This window comes from Dromaius novaehollandiae, chromosome 1 (genome assembly GCF_036370855.1).
Source record: "Dromaius novaehollandiae isolate bDroNov1 chromosome 1, bDroNov1.hap1, whole genome shotgun sequence".
NCBI lineage: Eukaryota > Metazoa > Chordata > Aves > Casuariiformes > Dromaiidae > Dromaius > Dromaius novaehollandiae.
Genome location: NC_088098.1, coordinates 149670425 through 149690261, shown reverse-complemented (window position 1 = coordinate 149690261; position 19837 = coordinate 149670425). Strand labels below are relative to the sequence as shown.

Genomic DNA, 19837 nt, shown 5'->3' with positions numbered 1-19837 from the left:
TTTAATAAGCCACAAGACTTGATTTTTAGAAGCTGCATACCTTTCTCTCCTCTCTTCTTTCTGGTCCTGTCTATATGGTCCTTAAGCTGGATTCGGACTTGCCTTTCATTTGGTTGGTCACGTATAAACGGATGTTTCAAAAGTTGCTCTGTAGAAGGTCGCTGCATGTAATTCTTCACTAGGCAACCTTCTATAAAGCTGAAAAACTTTTTTGACCTGAGAAAGCAGGCAGGGGGAAAAAAAAGCAAAACAAAACAAAATCACAGCTAAAACTCAGCTCAAACATTTTTTTCCGTTCTACCCCAAAGCTTAATTCCTTTCCCCTAAGAGCAGCATGTCCCAGAGGAGGATTCAAGCGCTGCCTGAAAGTGTGCCGGCAAACCAGACCCGAGCTTGCTCCAGCTGCACACGAGGCTGGATGGACACTGGGCGATGCACACATACATGCAGTACTTTGGCACAGCGTTACAGCGACATGCCCTCTTTCACAGGCACCACTGCCCTGAAAGGCAGGACGCATTCATGAAGGCGAATCATGCAAACCCAGCTCTGCAGCTTCTGGACCGGAGCTGGCTTGCATCCAGCTCGCTCAGAGCACAGGCAGGGCAGCTCTGGTGTGTCTCCACCTGCCCATGCTATCTAAGGGCATGTCTCCTTCAGAAAAGCCATGAGGAAAGCCGCAAGAATTGCTGCCAACATTCCACTGACGCAAGTAACACTAAGCTACTTTTATATGCACCTGGGTGCAGTGAGATAGGTTTGCAAGAATTTAAGATTATTTTAATTTTTACATGAAAAGCCACACACAATTCTTTGCAGAACACTATGCGAGTGCTGAACGGGGCCATTTGTTTAACATAGGCACCTGAGGCCACATTCTCACTGATGCAATTTAAGGGCGCTAACAGAACTGAACGTACGCTGTAACTGCTGTACGCGGGATAAAGTGACAGGGTACATAAGCTTGTTAAACTGGAGCACCACCTTGCTAAAACTGCACTTCAGTTGAACCCCTGAAAGTAGACCCACCCAGATAAAAATCATTCAACAAGCAGAATGCCAATAGTGAAAATATTCAGAACCGTATTTTTCTTCACTTGGCCTATTTTCTCATAACCCGCCAGTCACTTCACTCAATGAGAACAGTTGAATCACAGCAGCCTTGGCTTTGGCCAGATTCACTTTCTGATTGTTAGGTGCCCTCAAACTGTTGCCATCCTTGGATGGCAGACACCTCCACCAAACAGTTAAGTGTAAAAACCAAAATGGTTTCCATCTGTTGCTTCATTTTCCTGCTGTAACCTAAAAAGTTAAATTCAAGGTAGCCTCACCATTTTTCATTATTCCCCACACCAAACATTACGCTTCCAAGCAAAAAGGTGCAAGAAAGGCACGTGCAAATACTGTACACGCATCTCTATCCTTTAATATATGCAGAAAGCAAGTGTGAGAGACAGAGAAGGATGCTCTGACAGATACAAGTACATAAATAAGCCAATCCAGGCAAACACCAAGCCCAGCAGCAAGCCAAATTTCTATTAGGTTGATATTGAATAAGCAGTCACATCACTTCATTATTTTGACAGGTTCACAGCATCCTGTGATCACGTTCAATCTATACGAAACCTCTTTCTAGGGAATATTTTTGTTTCATACATGCCAGTTGTAACGAGTAACTGAGAGGAAATCCTCCAATACTAATGGATTCTTCTCAGCTGGCAAGAAGTGCACACTCAATTTCAATCGTTTACAATAATTATAGTAAAAGCTTTCATTAGTTTTAATAGCTCCTTTCAACTTAACAACTAGAACACTATAGTACTGTTCTGTTTCTTTATTATGCTACATCTGAGAAAACATACTGCATATGAAGAATGCTGCAGGAGTTTATTTTGAAAAAATATGGTACCATTTGTCACCATAATATGGATGCTGTTCTGTCAAGAAAAAAGCTTGGTTTTTATATTCCCAGAATTCAAAGATAAAATTCTCTGGGATAAACAGAACTAAAATAATCAATGCACACTTTTTATTTTATGCTTTGATTTGATGGCACAGAAGATAACAACAGATTGATTTTAGCCAACTTCAACTGCTTTACAGTTCTGTGGAAGCAATAACAAAGGAGCATGCTGTGAAATGCAAGAAAGCATTGTGATATAAAAAGGGGTTACAGACCAGAAACTACTACATACCATTTCTTGGATTTTAACCGCGGGGGAGGGTTTCTGGGTATCAGAAAGAGCGCTCTCATGGGATGCATGTCACAAAGTGCTGAAGGAAAGAAAACAAAACCAAACAGAAACATACAGACATTTGCTTTGCTGCTCTCTGTCTGCTCAAGACTCTGTCAAGACAATGGCTTCAGCTGCCACGAGCATCCCCACCAAACCCAATCACTTATACAGTAGATACAGATAGGAACACAACTAAATGGAATTAAATGAAAACGACCACAATTCCACAGCTCGATGCGCGAAGGGAGGCCCCCAAAGGGGAAAGAAATCAAGGCACAGGTTAACCTTCAGAATTAACCATGATGGCAACATTTGTGCACAGCCCTCCTCCACTTCAAAGTCATCTAGCTTATGTTTTGGTTAAGATGATGCCAGGAAAAGATCATGGAGGACAGGAAGAATGACACAGTTACCATCTCATACAAATTTATTTATTCCATCTGCCCTCCTCTCCCATTTGCAAACAAATGAAGCAGGACACCTCCTCATTTCTGCTCTCCAAATTTGTGGACCTTTTCTTTATTCCAAGACCTGCTGGTTTTAGAGCAATGAAGGGTCTGCGTTAAGAAAAAGGGTTCCCTGTATAATCAAAATGCAGACCCGCCACTGTCAACAACAAGCCCACTGGCTTCAGCAGATGCTTAATGTCAGAGATCTCTGCAGAGCTGTCCTTCGGGGTCCCGCTCCAGAACAATAGCCCCCACTGCAGGGCTGACAGAAAGGAGGCTACAAGCAAATCCTCCATTTGTACCTTCTTCCTATGCTTGACCTCTTGCACCATCAGTCTCAGCCTGAATGAGCACTGCAGGAAGCGATAATGTTTTCCCAACAGCAGAAGTTCAGGCGAAACAGACTGATGGGAAGGAGGTTCTGTATTCAGAGATACAGGCGATACACCCTTTGCACAGACAGTCCCCGGATTCCTGTGGCTCCTATAAGAGCACCAAGTTCAGGGATGGACTTTTCAGAGCAGGCAGATCCGGCACACCAAAGGGCAGCCCAAGATGAGAGCTGTTTAGGATTCACAATGAATCTTTCTTTGCTTCCCAAAAGCCACTCCTGTGATTTTACACTAAGAGGGGCCAAACCAGAACCTCTGCTTCGGTTTGGAAATGAAAAATATTATTGTCCAATTCCAGGCTTGCAAAACCCAGTGATAAGAGCTTTTAATTGAGAGCCAGACAGGCAACACAATGTTCTGAAGAAAAAAGTAAGACAGAAAGGAGGTCAAGTGGTAGCTCAAATACTGTTAACATGGTGCTAGGTGAGGTACCCTGGGAGCAGCTCTCATATGGGCAGTCATGCAAACGTGAAATTAGGACGGGGGCAGGGGGGATCAAACCATCAGACCTTCTAAAACACGAACCAAAACAAGATCATTGTGCTTCATTTTATAAATTTTACATTTAAAAACAAACAAGCAAAATCAGTCAGAGGCTATAATGAAATGACCATTTTCTAGCCAGGAAGATGTCAATACTTCCTTCTCAACATGATCATTTCAGAGAGGGTTGTCAAGATGGGCTGTTGAGTTGGGGGATTAATTTGCTTACGTACAAGAAAATGTATTAACTCACTCATAAGTAACTCAGGCTGCTATTTTTAAACAGAGTGCTCCATTTGGGGATGGAGGAAGCATATTTGCCTGTTCACTAATAAAGGATTTTCATTAAAAACCAAAACAATACGTATAATTTCTGTTTGTTTGCTTTGTAAATCCTCCTTTCCGCCTCAAAAATATCAGCTGTATGCTTCATTATTCAGAAGGAACAAGTATGTGAGGGGAAGAAAAAGCTATAGAGTTCTGCATTTTTGGTTTTCACGTTTCTCTCAAAAATATCAGTATTGACTCATGAATATTCTGAAGTAGTGAGCATTAAATTCTATATTCTGTGCTGAAGATGGATTTATAGTTTAAGTCACATAATTTCTAAGGAAGATCAACACCATGCATGATGAGTTGAAACAAAAGAAGAGTAATGTTACCATTACACAGACTGATGTAAAATCAACATAGAAAAGAGTGCTACAGAAGCATTTTTCATGAAGGTCTATTTTCTAGATGCCCCACTGCACCTCTCCTCAGCTGAGGTTTAAACATCCCAGGCAGGCCATAGACAAATTGGGACACAATTCCAAAGTACAGAATATTTATAGCAAGGACATTTAAAGCTCTATTAGCTTCCAAATATTCAGGCTGGAGAAATTAAATTACTGCATTATAATGCTTAAATACTATCATATCTTTATCAAAAGCATTGCTGTTTATGGGATTTTATATTTATAGTGCAGGCAAAACCAAAGAGAACAGAAATAACAACGAGACACTTTCAGAAACCTCAAAGCTAGGCTTAGATTACAACCAGCATCTCCTAAGTATATGTTTCAGCTTTAATCAGTCCACTGGAAAAGCTCACACATCACTTACGGGGAGCTCCTTCTGCCATCTCAATGGCTGTAATGCCACATGACCAAAGGTCACTCTGTATAAAGAGAGACAGAGACCATATGTTAGTAGGTACACTTCCCCATTCAGGCAGTAAAACAGTACTATTTACAGAGGCCCTGTAGGTGAGACTGAAACCAAACACCAAGGCTATTTAAACACTATAAGCTACTTTTTCTTCTAATAGTATCATAAAATGCTACTTCTCATATCATATATATACAGACAAATGCATGCGCATTCACACCGAGTATGCAAATAGTACTTGCTAATAACACCTAAAAATACATTTACATTACAATAGTCACATATATTTGCGCCAAACCTAGGTCTATCAAACAATAGAAGAATTTTTCAATATTCCCCTGTTAAAAAAAAAGTGAACATCTTCCTGTAATATCTTCATAAAAAACCCTGCATCCATTCTCTCATACGAAAGACAAAGCAAATAAAAGACTAAGATGCTGGGCGGGGGGGGAAGAGAGGTCTTTTTCAGGGTCTAAAACAGCAATAATAAACAAAGAAACAGATTAGTGGGCTATACTTCTGAATATTTTCTATTCCCAAAAATTAAATAATAGGTTTATATAGGGAAATAACCATCACTTCTGAATTTGTAAGAAGCCTCTGTTTTACACGATACTTGTAGCCAAAGCTCCTTCCCAAACATCTTAGCTTTGCTTGAGACATTATGAAACAAGAGTCCGTCAGTGGAAGTCTTTCAGGACACTACCTCTGGATACTGTCCCTGACTAGCAGTTAACTGCACTCACTGCTGAATGACAGCCAACGAGGGTCAAATACAGGCAACTGATGAAAGGGTCCTGTAGAGCAACAAAATCAAGAGACTCCCACAGCTTTAGGGGCAAAATGCTGGAGGGAGGTTGCTGAAAGGAGTAAGGCAGTCTTATAAAAGATAACCGTTCTTGAGAAAAGCAGTGTTCATTTCTGCTAGGCTAATGATGATAATGATTAAAATTTTTAAGTGAAAACTAATGAGTAAACAAGCTTTTTTGTACTACGAGCAGAAAAGCACTTCTAATGACTTGCCAATTGCATTTTCAGACCCAGCAAGGCAATAATTTCTCTTGGTCCAATCCATTCATTTAAGCTAAACTGCATAGCCTCATGGTCTTAAAAAGCTTTGAACCATGAATTTTCTAAAGGATGGAAAAAAAGGATGACTGCTCCAAATCCCTGCAGGTCTCCCCAGAAACAAAAAAACAGGTGGGATCAGACAAAATGAATTTCTTTCTACTACATTAACAAATATAATAAGAGAGTTTTTTCTCCTTTATTAGTCTGCATTCCTTCTTAATAACTCCATCCTGGACCAGAAGGAGGAAAGCAAAGATGTAAAGTGTATCTTTAGTACAATGAGCTGATGGATGTAAAATGCCATTAAATCAAGAAAAATAGGCTCAATCTTAGTCAAAGGTGGAAAAACACCAATTCAAATCATCTGGCAATTTAGACCTACACAAACATACTGACAGCTAACATCATTATCAATTTCAGCAAACTGTATTCATTGTAAGAACTCAATCATAGATTTTCTAATATCCTCATTGCCTTTCTTGGGTAAAAGTTGGAATAGTTGCATTAGTCTAAGTGAGGATTTTTTAAAGCACATTTTTACATTTTTTCTTCTTTTGTGCTTTCATAAGAACATGCTAATAAACACTTTGAGGGTTTCAGAATGTTTTTATTAGAGAAATATAGCTTTAAACATATATATGTAATACTCTCAGGGTTCTGCAAATACCATCAAGGCAATTATGGTTTTGCAGTAATGAGGTCTTTGGTTTGCAGCAAATTATGTGAAAAATAATCTTTCTTAAGAAATACTGAGATGGATGAATCTCTATCAACACTTATACAGTATCTCAAAATCAGGAACAGGCATGGTATAAACAGCTCCTTCTGTAGTTCACTTACTCTCCAGACAGTGGTTCTATTTAAGGCAACACCTAAAATGTACTGTTCTGAACTATTACAATAACTGGGACATATTCAAACACAATTTAAAGTACAAACATCATACAAACTGAGAACATCAGCATTTACAGTTAAAATTCTTTTTTTGTCTTATCTGAGTACTTAACAGCACACTAAAGTCCTCCTCCTTATGCCTGGAAGCTATGACAACACAAATAACGTGAAAGGTCAAAATTTGACAGTGACCCACACCTTGCACTCCTGTACAAGAAGGCACCTATACAAAATAAATTACTCTTACAAACAATGAGAAGTCTCAAAAACTGCAATCATCCATGAACATTCATACTGCAAGTGTAATTTGTTTTACTCTGCAAACAGGACTCTTACTCTGTAATCATACGTAGCATCTGGATTCTCATCACAGGCAATAACTTCTGGAGCCATCCAGTACGGAGTTCCAATAAAAGTGTTTCTCCTGCCAACTGTCCTGTCCAGCTGAGCGCTCACACCAAAATCCACTGCGGGTGGGAAAAGATTAAAATAAAACAAGAGGGGAAAAAAATACACAGTGATTACTTCTGTAAGATGATTTGGAAATAAAACCATGTAGATGTTCCTTGTGGGAGGACCATGCTGAAGAGAAATATGATGATTAATACCAAGGCAGCCAAGTCCTTGTGTTTCACATGCAATGTGCTCAGGCCGCAAAGTCAAGAAACACAGCAGCGTACGACCATCTCTTCTGCACCTCTCCTTGGCCTCCCTGTACAGCTTTCTCTTCCCAGAAGGGAGAGCACAGCTGCAAAACTACTGTCTTGGAGGCTAAGGAAAGACTCTTCCCCTCCCAAACGTTGGAGCCAAGAAAATTTGTCTATACAGAGGGACCCCACCTCCCAAAGGTACTGCTCACGTTGGGGGAGAACCACACTCATGAACAAGTCTCTTTTTCAGCTGTCTGCATTTTCTGCTCAAAAATCAGGCAGCAAAAATAATCTGCTGCTCAGAGAATTGCTCTCTGCTCTAACGCACAGAGCAGATGCAATGATGAGAGCAAAAGATGAGGATTACTCAGGAGGTGCTAACTTTGAGCACATACGCACATGGGTTCTAACAGAGCTGCACACTTCATTAGGTGAGTGTTTTCCTCCCTCCGATTCTCCCCGCTCTCCCAGTGATGCTGGTACGATGGTAGTCACAACAGCAGTGGTACAAGCTTTTCTATACCAGGAGCTGCATCTGCTCTAACAAGGGCTGCGTCAGTGTCACTAGATCCATCATGTGAGTGACACAGACACATGAGCGTAGACAAACTCTGTGGGAGCACTGGTTTGGGAGCTACTGTGCTCCACTTTAGACCAGAAGGAGGAAAGCTCTCCAGAGAGCTTCCTCCTTCAGCAGCCAGGATGTTTTCCCATGCCTTGTGCAGCACGAAGGTGTAATGCAAAGCATACGGAATGTGGGCTGGGTGGGAGGGCTTCAGCATCGTTCTATATTTAACCAAAAAAAGGTGGTGAATGCAGTGTGATACAAGTACAGAAGGTTAAAGCATGCAGTAACTGGAAGAGACAAATTAGAGAAAAAGAGTATGTCCACTTGAGAGGGATGGGGACAGGCCAGGGATGAGAGTCGTTCCCAGCAGGTATCAGCAGGTATTCCAGGGTGGGAATTATATTTTGAACTTCATGCTACAGCTTCACTGAGAGGGCTGTCCAGATCACATATTTGTGTCCAGAACCTAAACAGCATGGTGCTATTTTAATTAATTGTTAAATACAAGAGTGATCCCCATCACTTCCTGAGTCCAAAATAAATGGAATCAGCATGAACCCAAGTCACGCAAGCCTCAGTAGGAGATGCAAAATGATCTGCTCACTGATTCTGGTGTGAAAGCTAACAACCTCTAACAAAATGCAACAGTCTGGATTCCAACATCTCAAAGCAGGAGACAATACGCGCAGGGCCTCGATTCATACAAGCGCAGCCACAGAACGCACGTGCTAACAAGCACACAATGCTCTTAAAGGATGAAATTAATTTGGGAACATCAAAAAAACCAGAGGCTACGTGAATCGGGAAGTGGATGCGCTTGCCTACTTACCAAGTTTCACTTCTGCATTCTCTGTTAGCAACACATTTTGCCCTTTGATATCCCTGTGAATCACGTGATGGGCATGAAGATGTGCCAAGCCCTGCATTATAGACAAGAGAGGAAGGAGATGACATTTAGTTAGCTCCTTGCTTAGCACCAGACTCTGTGCCCCCCACCCCCAAAGCCCATCGCACGGTCCCCTGGGGCCACCCGCGCAGCGCCTGATAGCTGAGCCAAAACAAAAGCCTCGGGCTGCGCGTGCGGGCGCTTTGCACAAACGAAGGCCAACATCTGCACTGTGCAAGCACTTCTCAGCTGTCAATTAAAGAAAGTTCATCAACCAGAAAGTCTCAGCACAATGGCACTGTAAATGGCATTTGTGCCAGAGTATGTCAGTGACATCTTGACACACACAGGGTCACCCTTAAAAGAATGGGAATTTAGGGAGGGAAGGGGGTAGAAGGGAGAAAGAAGGAAGCACCGACATACATATGACTGATGCCTGTGAACCCCTGAGAAGGGGCAGGAGGGTGAAGGACTAGCATTTATGTTTTGTTTGAGGACAAGGGAACACTGACAACAAAACAAAAGCTCCGTTGCAAAGCTGCACTTCTCCAGACGCCATAAATATGAAGCCAGATAATTGCTCCTCAGCAGAGATCATGTCACAAAAAAAAAAAAAAAAAAAAAAAAGGGAAAGAAAAAGGAAAAAAAAAAAAAAGAGCAAGAGAGCAGTATACTTTCCAAAGGAAACAAAACCTCCTGGCATACGGTGCTTTTTGTTGAGACAGCACCTGGATGCATGCCCCAAAGCGTTAGCCATGTGGAGGGAGGGATGAGGAAGACATATGTTGCATTTTACTCTCTAATGTAATTGGTAGAACAATAGACAACCGTCTTGGCAACTGCCTTTATTTTGATCTCTCCTCAGCACTCTGCTTGGAAAACTGCAGTCTCTGGTGGGCTCATCTTGCCTGTTCATGTTGCCCTCATAGACTTTTAATGTTTTATGAAAAATAAAGAAATTGAACCTTTACAGCTGCAAAAGGTTATGAGAGTAGTGGTTGCTGCAGAGAAATATTTTCCAACACATGTTATTCATTAAATGGTCATTTACCAGTTTGCCTACATAACCATTGGGCTATTTCTTTTTTTAAAACAGTTAATGAGCGTGACAAATAATAGAGTCTACAGCTCCTCCCTGCATATGTCACAAGCTAACAAAACGAACGGTTAATGTCCTCGATACCATTCACTGGCTGTTAACACTAAGTGTGGTCTTATTTTTTGGAAGGACGAAGGCTTTTCCACAGCTTCACACAGGATACTTTTTAAGGCCTTATGCTCCACTGCCCCAGCCAGGAAGATAATCATATGTTCTCTCCAGAGTACAATCTAATCTAACTGAAAAAAATACATTTGGGTTTGTGAAGAGTTAGGAAGAGACAGGGGGTCAAATGCTTGATTCTTCTGCAGTCCCCATGTTAGTCCCTTCAGGGACTCTCACCAGCACACCAGGACCCATTAGGTGCACTCTCACCCGTGTCTCCACCTGTAAATATCTTTGGCACTTTAACTCATCTAACTTTCACTCTATTACACAACCCCTCTGCGTCCATCTGTGACATAAACTCAGTGTCAAATCAGGTTTTGCAATGCCTCATACCAATGTGAATTTAGCACTCCTTTTTTTCCAGATGTTCCAGTTCCTGCTGGCAAACAATTAAGGCTTCTTTGAAAAATATCTAACAAGAACGAGAAAGTAGCTTTCATGTACCTCTGTTCCAAGGTAAATGATTTTTTTCCTCTTCTCAGCAAGCATGACTCTACCTCCTTATTTACAGAGAATTTAGGACAAATGCAATATGGCATGCAATACATCCAAAGTGACACAGGTGTTCTCAAATCAAGCATAAGGTGAGTATTGCAACAGCTAGCTTTACTAATATTAAAGCATGAAATCCATTTGATTTGAAATACAACCATCAGTCGGTATTCATGACAGCAACTTTTCTGCTTGTTAGTATACAACAATTTAAAATGTGCCAGCCCAAACACCAACAGCAGCACTCTCTGCTAGCGTTTGGAGTTAGAGCAGGAGACCACAGTTGCACATCTCCCTCCCTCATAATCTCAAAAATCACTGAGACAGAACAAATGTGCAACACAGACAACAGAAGCATTGATTTATGTTAGAGCCACTGGTGGTTTCCTTTAACATAAAGCCTTTAGAACTCCCTGTATGATGAGGCAATTGAATAGACATACTGTGTAATGGTATGGGTAGGAGGCAATTTGTTTTACAAAGAAGCACGAGGAAAACCATACCAGATTTATTCAGCACAGCAAACAAATGCCAATTCAGAAAGCACTTTAACTATACCAACTGGAAATTAAATATGAAGAGTAATTAGTTAAAGCTTTAGTTTAAAAAAACCTGCTAAGTGGCATCCCTCTTCCTGAGGAACTTCTTCAGTGCCGTATGCTAGCACTCTACAGTGCTCAACCATATAAGACATATCCGTTTGCTTTAGATAGACTGCAGGAATATTCATCATGTGAACACATCACAGCTCAGAAGTCCCAGCCGTTGCCCTGAGCCAACAATCTCCTTTCTCTGCACACTCCACTAGCAGCAGAGAAAAACAGCTGCAAGCACATTTGAAAAACCCATTCTGCACCCCGTTTTGCTATGACACTCCTGCAATCTTGGCATTCTACAAGCAAGCACCTTGTAGACACATGGACGCTGTTTCTCAGCTTCTAAAAGGTAAGGGCACTGGTTCTTACTCTAGCTTCTCAGGACACAAAATTGCTACTTTCTGCAAGGCTGCTATTACTGTATAGTACAACTCACACAACCCGCAAATATTTGGAGCTCCTGTCCTCACTGCCAGTTACAAGGCAGAGTTAAATGATGTGGAGCAGTCATCCATCTATGATGACATGGAGCAGCCATCCACCTACTCCTACATACTCTTCAAATGAAGATGTGGCTAAAGGAATTGGTCAGAAATAATTTCTTGCAGAACCTCAAGCCAGGTTACATCTCTGTAAGATTGCTTCTGTATTTTCAAGTGCAATGGACTATTTTACTTACCCTGAGAATCTCTCTGGAGATATATGCTATCCAGTCTTCTTTCAGAGTATTCCCTTTCGTGTTCTTCACGAGGTCAGTGATAGAGCCTGCTCCACAAAACTCCATAACAAGCTGTAAGAGAGAAGCAAAATAAGCAGGGTGCAGCAACGATTTGGGAAACCCTCACGAAGCACAGAATATAATCTATTTTATGTTCTCTGCCTGGAACGTGGATCCAAACCAAATGTCTCCAGCGTGTGTCAGACATATATGGAATATGTCTCACATTAGTTACCACATTTTCAAGGACTGATTTAATCACTGTAATTTAATGCTAGGAATCTGGATTTGCTCAGCTATGCAAAATGCATTAGTAGTAACGGGAATATAGAACACATCCGGATGCTGAAGGAATCAAACTGATCACACCATCGCAACGCATCTTATTTACAACCCCCGCTTATTTATGGGAGACAAGAACACCCACTGGTGCCTGTGAACTGCCATTTCATACCCAAACTTCAATCCTCCAGGGGGTATAGATGGGATGACAACTGTCATGAGTAAAATTTCCAAGTGCAGCTTTATTTTTACAGCCACACATTCTTACTGCTCAGGTCATCTGCCTTGCTCCCATGAAACATGTTAACTATCCATCTGGGAAGTGAGGAAAAAGTTATTTAAAGAGCAAATCAATTGCTAATAGCAAATCTTGGTTGAGCCTTTCTCTTAAGGATACCTGATTAGCCTATGTGATTCACTTATCTGTTTAGGCAAGCACCAAATTCTACTAATTTGTCTTTCCCAAATATGATATTTGTGTTGTCCTCAAATGCTATCCAAAAGGAAAAGGCTTATGAGCATGTTGAGAACTATCTGCTTACCCACAGTTGGTCGTCATGTCCTGGAGGACTTTTCTTAATGAAAGCACCATAATAAGTTGCAATATTTCTATGATGAGAATATTTCTTTAGCATATTAATCTCCAGTTTGATTTCTTCTTCTTCATCCTTTGGAACAAAACAAAAAAAGATACGTTTAATACAGTGTGTGCATCGCCTACTTCCTCTTCTCTCTCACATAAGTAGGTTTAAGAAAGTTCAGTTTATACCAGCATCATGCTCAATAAACACATCCCAGGTTCGTGCCAGCAAAATCTATTGTTTATTAGGATGTTCTGAAAATCTATTGTTTAGTAGGATGTTCTGAAACAGACCTTTATTTTCCCCACTTTTCAGCAGTTGAAAAAGCAAATAAAGGATGCACTGGATTTCAACTAGTAATGAAGCAGGACAGGATCTGTTTAAAAACCCTGTGCTTATAATACCTTAAACAACCATGCAGCCAGCAGGCTTCTGCTTCTACATAACCCAGAGAGACAGAAAAACCTGTGACGTTCTGTTGGAGAAGTAGGATTTCCCTCCTCATTATTTTTGTTCAAATTCCTCCAGCTTTTAAAATTTTGAATTCTCTAGTTCAAAGGTGATCCGGCGCAGCACTGCCACTCAGCGTGTGGCAGGGCCCACTGGGGCCCAAGGGCAGCACGGCCGCCTTGGAGCCCCCTTGACCCACCTTCCTGCTCCTCCACCATCCACCTCGGCAGTGGAAGAGCAAGTGCAGCAGGAAGCAGGAGCCGGGAGCCGAAAGTGTAAACAGGATGCTGCCGCGCAAAGGCGGAGGGAAACGATTTCCCCCGACCTCCACCAGGTGACCCGCACAGAGTCACTCAGGTGAGAGGCGGCCATCCCGTCCTGTCCCCACCACGCGCGAGGTGAGCTCGAAATAAAGAAGTAAGCGTGTCTGCAATGAGTAATGCTATGCACAATTCCTTAAAAACGATCCATTTTTGCAATTCCGTTTCCGACATTTGGGTAAGAGGCGCGGAAAGGGCGGGATGCCGGCCACGGGCACTCCGGGACCATCGGGCACTCCGGGACCATCGGCACACACGGGGATGAGGAGCAGGGAGGAAATCCAGGAGACGTCACCCCTCGCCACAGGGCAACGCACCTCCACCCACCTTCCTCTTAACACACGTAGGCCACGGGCACCCTACTTTAGTGCTTCTCAAGCCAATGAATAAAAAACCAAGCTGATTTACCCCTTTAGTCATAATCTTTAACCCCTCTGCAGCTTTCGGCACCTTAGATATCCAGGGGGAAATGCCTAACTTGACCTGATTTCAGGAAGAAACTCTCTTCTCTCGAAGCGGCAGCAAATATTTTGATTATCCTGTAATGTCAAAGCTGATTACATAAGACAGTTTTAAGCCTTAAATTTCCTTGCAATCTGTATCACGCTAGCAATCAAATACCCTCTTCACAACATATACCAAGGTTAATACTAACTTCATGTTAACACTACACACTAGCAGGCACAGCTACAGCTAACGAAACCACCATTTGCAACAAAGAAAACAATTACTTCAAATAGACTAACAGGGGGATGCAACGCTTACTTGTAAATGAGTATAAAAGAATTCCCCAAATGCACCAGGGATAAACTATTCTTAAATCTGTTCATGATGCTTCTTTAAAGGAAAATACTGTGCATTTCTGAAACATTGAACAAAACAGTAAAATAATCTTGTAAATCAAAGTTCCCAGTGAGCCTGGGGAGAAAGCATGACCACCAGAACAGCCTGTTGAGCCAAAAGCTAACTCGGTGCTTCCTCAGCTGTTTCTACTGCCATTGCTGTTGTGTGAATTTTTGTTTCGTCCATATGTAAAAAAAATTTAAAAACACAGAAGAATACATGCTTGTGCTAGAAACAACCATGCTGAACTTTGTGAACTTCAACTTCAGACAAAAAACTATAAAGGGAATTTTGTTAACCTTAGTAGTTTGGGACTTGCTCACTACTAGGTTCAATATATATAACTTGATCAATCTGCTATTTTGTATTGAGTCTTCATATAAAAAATTATTTTCTGTCCTCAGCACATGAACACAGTAACTTTTACAATACAATGGGCAGGATGTCCTAAAGGCTGTTCATGCTTATCTACTATAACAACAGTCAAAATGACAATGCTTAGACAGGATCTACTCCTGAAAAAAACAAACAAACCAAAAAAAAAAAAAAAGGCATGTATAAATCCAGCAGACTGCAGGTGGTTAATGCTCTTTCAGTTTTCTCTTGTAGCTATATCAAGGCACCTACTCCGTGACCTGCAGCAACCCTAAGCATCTCCCTTAACTCAGACTACAAACGGTACTAAATTGCTGTTTTAGCTGTAGTAGAACATTTGTCCACCACACAGAAGAGTGTGGTGATCTGTGATTCAATCCAACTTGAATAGCAGCTTACAAAAATAGATGGATTCAACAATTCTTGCCAGATTTTGGAGGATTTCACTTACTGCGGATCAATAACTCCATGGCACTGAGTCCTGAAGACTTTCTGGTGACATGAACAATTGTAAGAATTAATCAGTTTAGGCAACTGTGCAGCATCTCTGTATTACATGAATCATTAAAAATGGTGGCTCATCTAGAATAAAATTGTTCTGCTCAAGTTCCAGGTCCATTCTGATGAATATTCCAGCCTTTAGTCTTGAATGTGTCAAAAAGCACCATTTCATCATTTTTCTGAATTGAGAACCATCATTGTCCAATTCAAAATATTGTTTGCAGTATTTTATTTTCATTAAAGATCAACCATTGGTTTTTTTTGGCGGGGGTGGGGGGGGAGGTGACACATTGTGTCTGAGCCACAATTCCTTCACAGTTTCAGCCCTTTAAAATTAGGGATAATTTCCTTTCTTGATTCAAGGCCTGAAAGCATCTCAAAACTGTGGCTTCATCTGACCAGCTCTGTCACCCAGACTCCTTTTTCTATCAGTGGAGAAAAACAGGTTTTTTTCAGGGTACAGCTGATTTCATCCCAACGCAGACATCCGAAACAATTTGTGCCCTACTGGTGTTTACTTCTCTCCGCTAACTATAAGAGGAAGGATGAGGTCATTAGCAAAGACAGACACCAGCCTTGCAGATGTCTTACATTAGGCGAGGTGAATCCCATCCCAAAATCTCACCGGATAAGGAGGTTTCCGCACAGTCCTCTCTACGAGCACGTGCGTCGCAGGGAGAACATACTGCTGACTGAGGGGTTATTCCTGTGTGCGGGGGCCCCATTTCTGCTGCCGCCCCAGGGTTAGAATGCGCTACGGCCAGCCTGAAGGATGGCAGCTCCCTCGCCTGCTCCCCACACGTGCCCTGCGCAATTGCCACTAATAGCCCTGCAGTTTGACGGGGCTCCAGAACCACAATGGGAAAAATTAAAACCAACTGAGGAGAGCAACTGTCATTCTTGAGAAGGAATACAGAAGTACCTCCTTTTTCTTGGGGGAGAGAGGCAGCTGGTAAGCCCTTCCTAGTGATTTTATGCAGCTGGCATCAATTACCACTTTAGGCCATTATCTGGGGATACAAACTGCCATTGAAACGCTCTTTGTCTGTGTCTGCAATGGGGCTGCTGTAAGTGTTTGCACTCACACATCCACTGTCTGTTTGTGACAGCATGTCTGATTACTAGTAATTTTTGCAGTAAACTACACTCCTGCAAGAGTCACATGATTAAATCAAGTTTCAGAGCGGATTTCCTCTTCGGTTTCCATGTATTTCCCTTCAAAGACTGTATGGACACGTTAGCATCTCTAGGCATTTTTAAATACCATGCTGTTTTATCAGAAGGACTTTGTCCATAAAATTAAAAACTGCATACACATCCACGGAGAAATTCACCACCATGCAGTAAAATAATTTTTTGACCATTTGAATAACACGTCAAAAATAAAAGCAGGAGGGAATATCACCTATCGGCATGCCACCTAGTGGCTCCCAAACAGCTTACACTGCAATATCCCCAAACACCCTCTCACTTCTCTGCCAACACTGCGTGCTTTTCCGTTATTTAGTGCTCCCACTAAATACGTGATCACACTCTCTCACACAGAAAGCAAATCAACTACTTGTTATTTCTATTACTTAAATCAGGTTTTTGCAAGTGGTGATCTAGCTGAACACCATGCCACTGGAGTATAAATAACAGCAAATAAAAGCAACTAAAAGTTTCATGTGAGGAATATTAAATTGGACAACTCAACTATGCAACTTCAGCAGCTTTTTCAAAAGTAAGCTTCTTGAATCATTATCTCGAAAAAATCCTGCTTATTTACACACATTTTTAGATGATGAGGAATTCAAAAGCACATCGGTGGATACGCTGGTGGGGAGGGAGCGGAAGGGGACTGAAGCTCAGGACGTGCCTATACCATTTGCTGGAAGCAGGGAGCACATTACCAAAGGGAGGGGAGAGGGAAATTCACTCCATGCCCACCCCATTTTCATACCCTTCCTTAACCATCACTGTTCAGGCAACTCAAGAGACTAAGCTAAATAGCCCTTGACCTCTCCCAGCACTGCAACTCTTACGGGACCCCTGAGAAGATCTGACTTTAAGAAACAGACCCTGGGGGAGGAAAGGGGAATAACGCTGTCTCCCAAGCTCTACAGCACAAGGAGATCACTTCAGCAGCTGAGAATACTACCAAAAAAAAAAAAAAAAAGTAAAGGTACAGTGAGAAATTATCCTAGGCCATGTAAGTGGTGACTTTCCATCCACCCTCACCTTGATGAAGAGCTGCCTCACCACTGCAGCTGTCTCAAAAAGCAGCACGTGCTCTTTGCTACTTTTTGATTTTATGCTCTTAAGGGATGGCACAGATGGGGGAGGAGAAACAGAACATTTTCAGAAGATTTTATTTATCCTAGTAGTACTATGACGGGAAACATGAATGAGCAAACACAGCCAAGCAGGGATAAAGCAAAACAAACTTGCTCTTACCTTCATTACAGAACCTTATCTATCCTGCCAGATAATTTATATGCTGCTCTAAATCAGTTTGCAGAGGAATATAAATTGGTTCTTAACTCTCCTTTTTGTTTTATGAAATGAGACAGTGCAAAAATCTCAGCCCTCCCCACACAAGCAACATTCAATGGTTTTAAGCTATAACCGAGGATTTTAAGAATTAACAACGCTACCCCAACAGTGGCAACCCAAATAAGCAGGAAAAGGGGTGGAGGGAGGAAATCTGCACGTACCCTTTTGTTTGCTTTTTCCCCATGCTACCCATGAAGCTCTGCCAGCCGGTATCAAGGGAATTGCATTGCTAGGAAAATGACAGCTGGTTACGCTATACCTGGGATTTCAGAATAAGCTACGCTGGCTAAGAAGCACTAGCTTCGGGGCTGGTTTCTGGTGTCTGAGGACCTTAAAATTGTTTGAGAATTCAGATACACGTGGAGAGAGAGAGAGACATAGCAGCATCTGTACAGCTCTGCTACAAGACGGCAAAGGGAGCACTACACCACGAGCACCCAGAACGGCGAAGAGGAAATGCTTCTGCCTTCAGAGGCATCAGGACTTGGACAATGCATCCTTTCTTTCACCATCTCCCCCCCAGCCCCACCATGTGAGTTCAGGAAAAATCAAACAAGCCACAAGAAACCCAGTTTGTTTTCCTTTCCCCTTCCTCTCCCCTCTCATTTCTGGTCCCCTCCTCCAAAAAATAAAGTCTTAGAAGGCACCAAAAACCAAACAAAACCTTCCCGGATAAATCATGACACCAACTTTTGCAAACCACCATTCCACTTGTGTGTCACATCCTCTCTCCTCCCTCCTTCCCACACCCCAAACCTCTGGCTTTCATCCATTTGAAACTGGATTTGTCCAGGACAGGGAAAGGCTGAATAGTGCCTAGCACAATAGGTGACCTTTTCTGGTACTGGAATCCATAATATATACAGTCATTAATAAAGTTCTCACACACAAGGGGGAAGTTTTGGCAAAAAGAGCTGGGGAAGGATTGCATACAGCACAATATTTAAACCAAGAGCTGTGGTACTCCCTTCAAGACGGGAAGGAGGTTGTAACTTTGGGAGGAACCTAACCACAACAAAAATGAGATCCCAAATGCTAGGCAAGTCCCTGCCAGAGCCTGCCAAGGTGGGGAGTTCATATAAAGAAGAACAGTTTGCAATGCTGAGAACGCAACTTAGAGAAATCTAATCCTTTCCAGCATCACAACAGAGTGTCAGAATTGGGAATATGATACAAAATAGTTCTTAAAGAAAACAAACACAGGCTTCTTGGGAGGGAAAGTCTAAGCTGTTGAAAAGACTTTAATCACGACATTCAGTAAACATTTAACAAGTTCATATACAGTCCCTCCTAAGTCTTAACATATGAGAGCCTCTGCTTTGTTACTACAACCCACCTTTCTTGGAGTCTTTTACTGAGCTTTTGAGCTTTGTTATCCTCCAAATCAAAGACCTCAGGCAAGTTTATTTCACTTCCCTTTCTCTTCCCTGTTACTTTTTCACTCCCAGCATTCATTATACCTATCCTGCTTCAAGAGTAAGGTCCTTCTTTCATGCACCTCTTTCCCACAGACTCTCCCCACCTTAGAACCAGCACGTTCATTTCTCTGCACCGTCCTTCAAGTCCTTCCTAAACATGCATTTCTCCAAAGGCCTGCAGACTGTTCACCCTTCAGCAAAAGCATTCAAAGTGCTATGCGCTGAAGTGTTTCAGAGGGAACACTGTAGACATCTAGGAACTAACAACATGGGCGCCAACCTTCCCCCCACCATCGCTGTCAGGTTGCATCTCAACCTCTGCCCCTTGTCTGGGCTGCCACGCAGAGTAAGACCATCGCGGTCTTCACCATTTACAAGCGCTCTGCAGCCCATCTTGTCACTGCGAGATGCCCACAAGTCTCTGAAATGCTGCCAGAGTTGGCACATAGCCAAGCCACCAGAAGCAGCTGAACAGCAACATCCTGCTCTGGTGCCCTCAAGTAGAGGGATTGCAAAAGACAGCTATAATATTTTTTCAAGGGTCAAAAATCTCAGTTTTGTCCAAACTGGCTAGGAGAACAGGGCTGCCCCTTCTTACTACATTTGGTTACCTTCAGTTACAACATTTCATAAAGCAGGTTAAAAACACACTTCCCAATGCATTCAAAACAGAGAGAGCA

General features: G+C 42.1%; 1 protein-coding gene across 10 annotated transcripts in view; it reads right to left on the bottom strand.

Annotated features, from left to right (window-relative positions):
* MAP4K4 (mitogen-activated protein kinase kinase kinase kinase 4) overlaps positions 1-19837 on the bottom strand; it is a 166582-nt gene that overhangs the window by 47686 nt on the left and 99059 nt on the right. For all 10 annotated transcript variants that reach the window (XM_064502615.1, XM_064502624.1, XM_064502635.1 and 7 more), the window contains exons 4-10: positions 12677-12802; positions 11814-11924; positions 8723-8813; positions 7012-7142; positions 4666-4720; positions 2196-2274; positions 41-216 (exon numbers count right to left, since the gene is read on the bottom strand). In XM_064502615.1, the coding sequence (XP_064358685.1) occupies positions 41-216; positions 2196-2274; positions 4666-4720; positions 7012-7142; positions 8723-8813; positions 11814-11924; positions 12677-12802 (769 nt within the window). The remainder of the gene's footprint in view (positions 1-40; positions 217-2195; positions 2275-4665; positions 4721-7011; positions 7143-8722; positions 8814-11813; positions 11925-12676; positions 12803-19837) is intronic.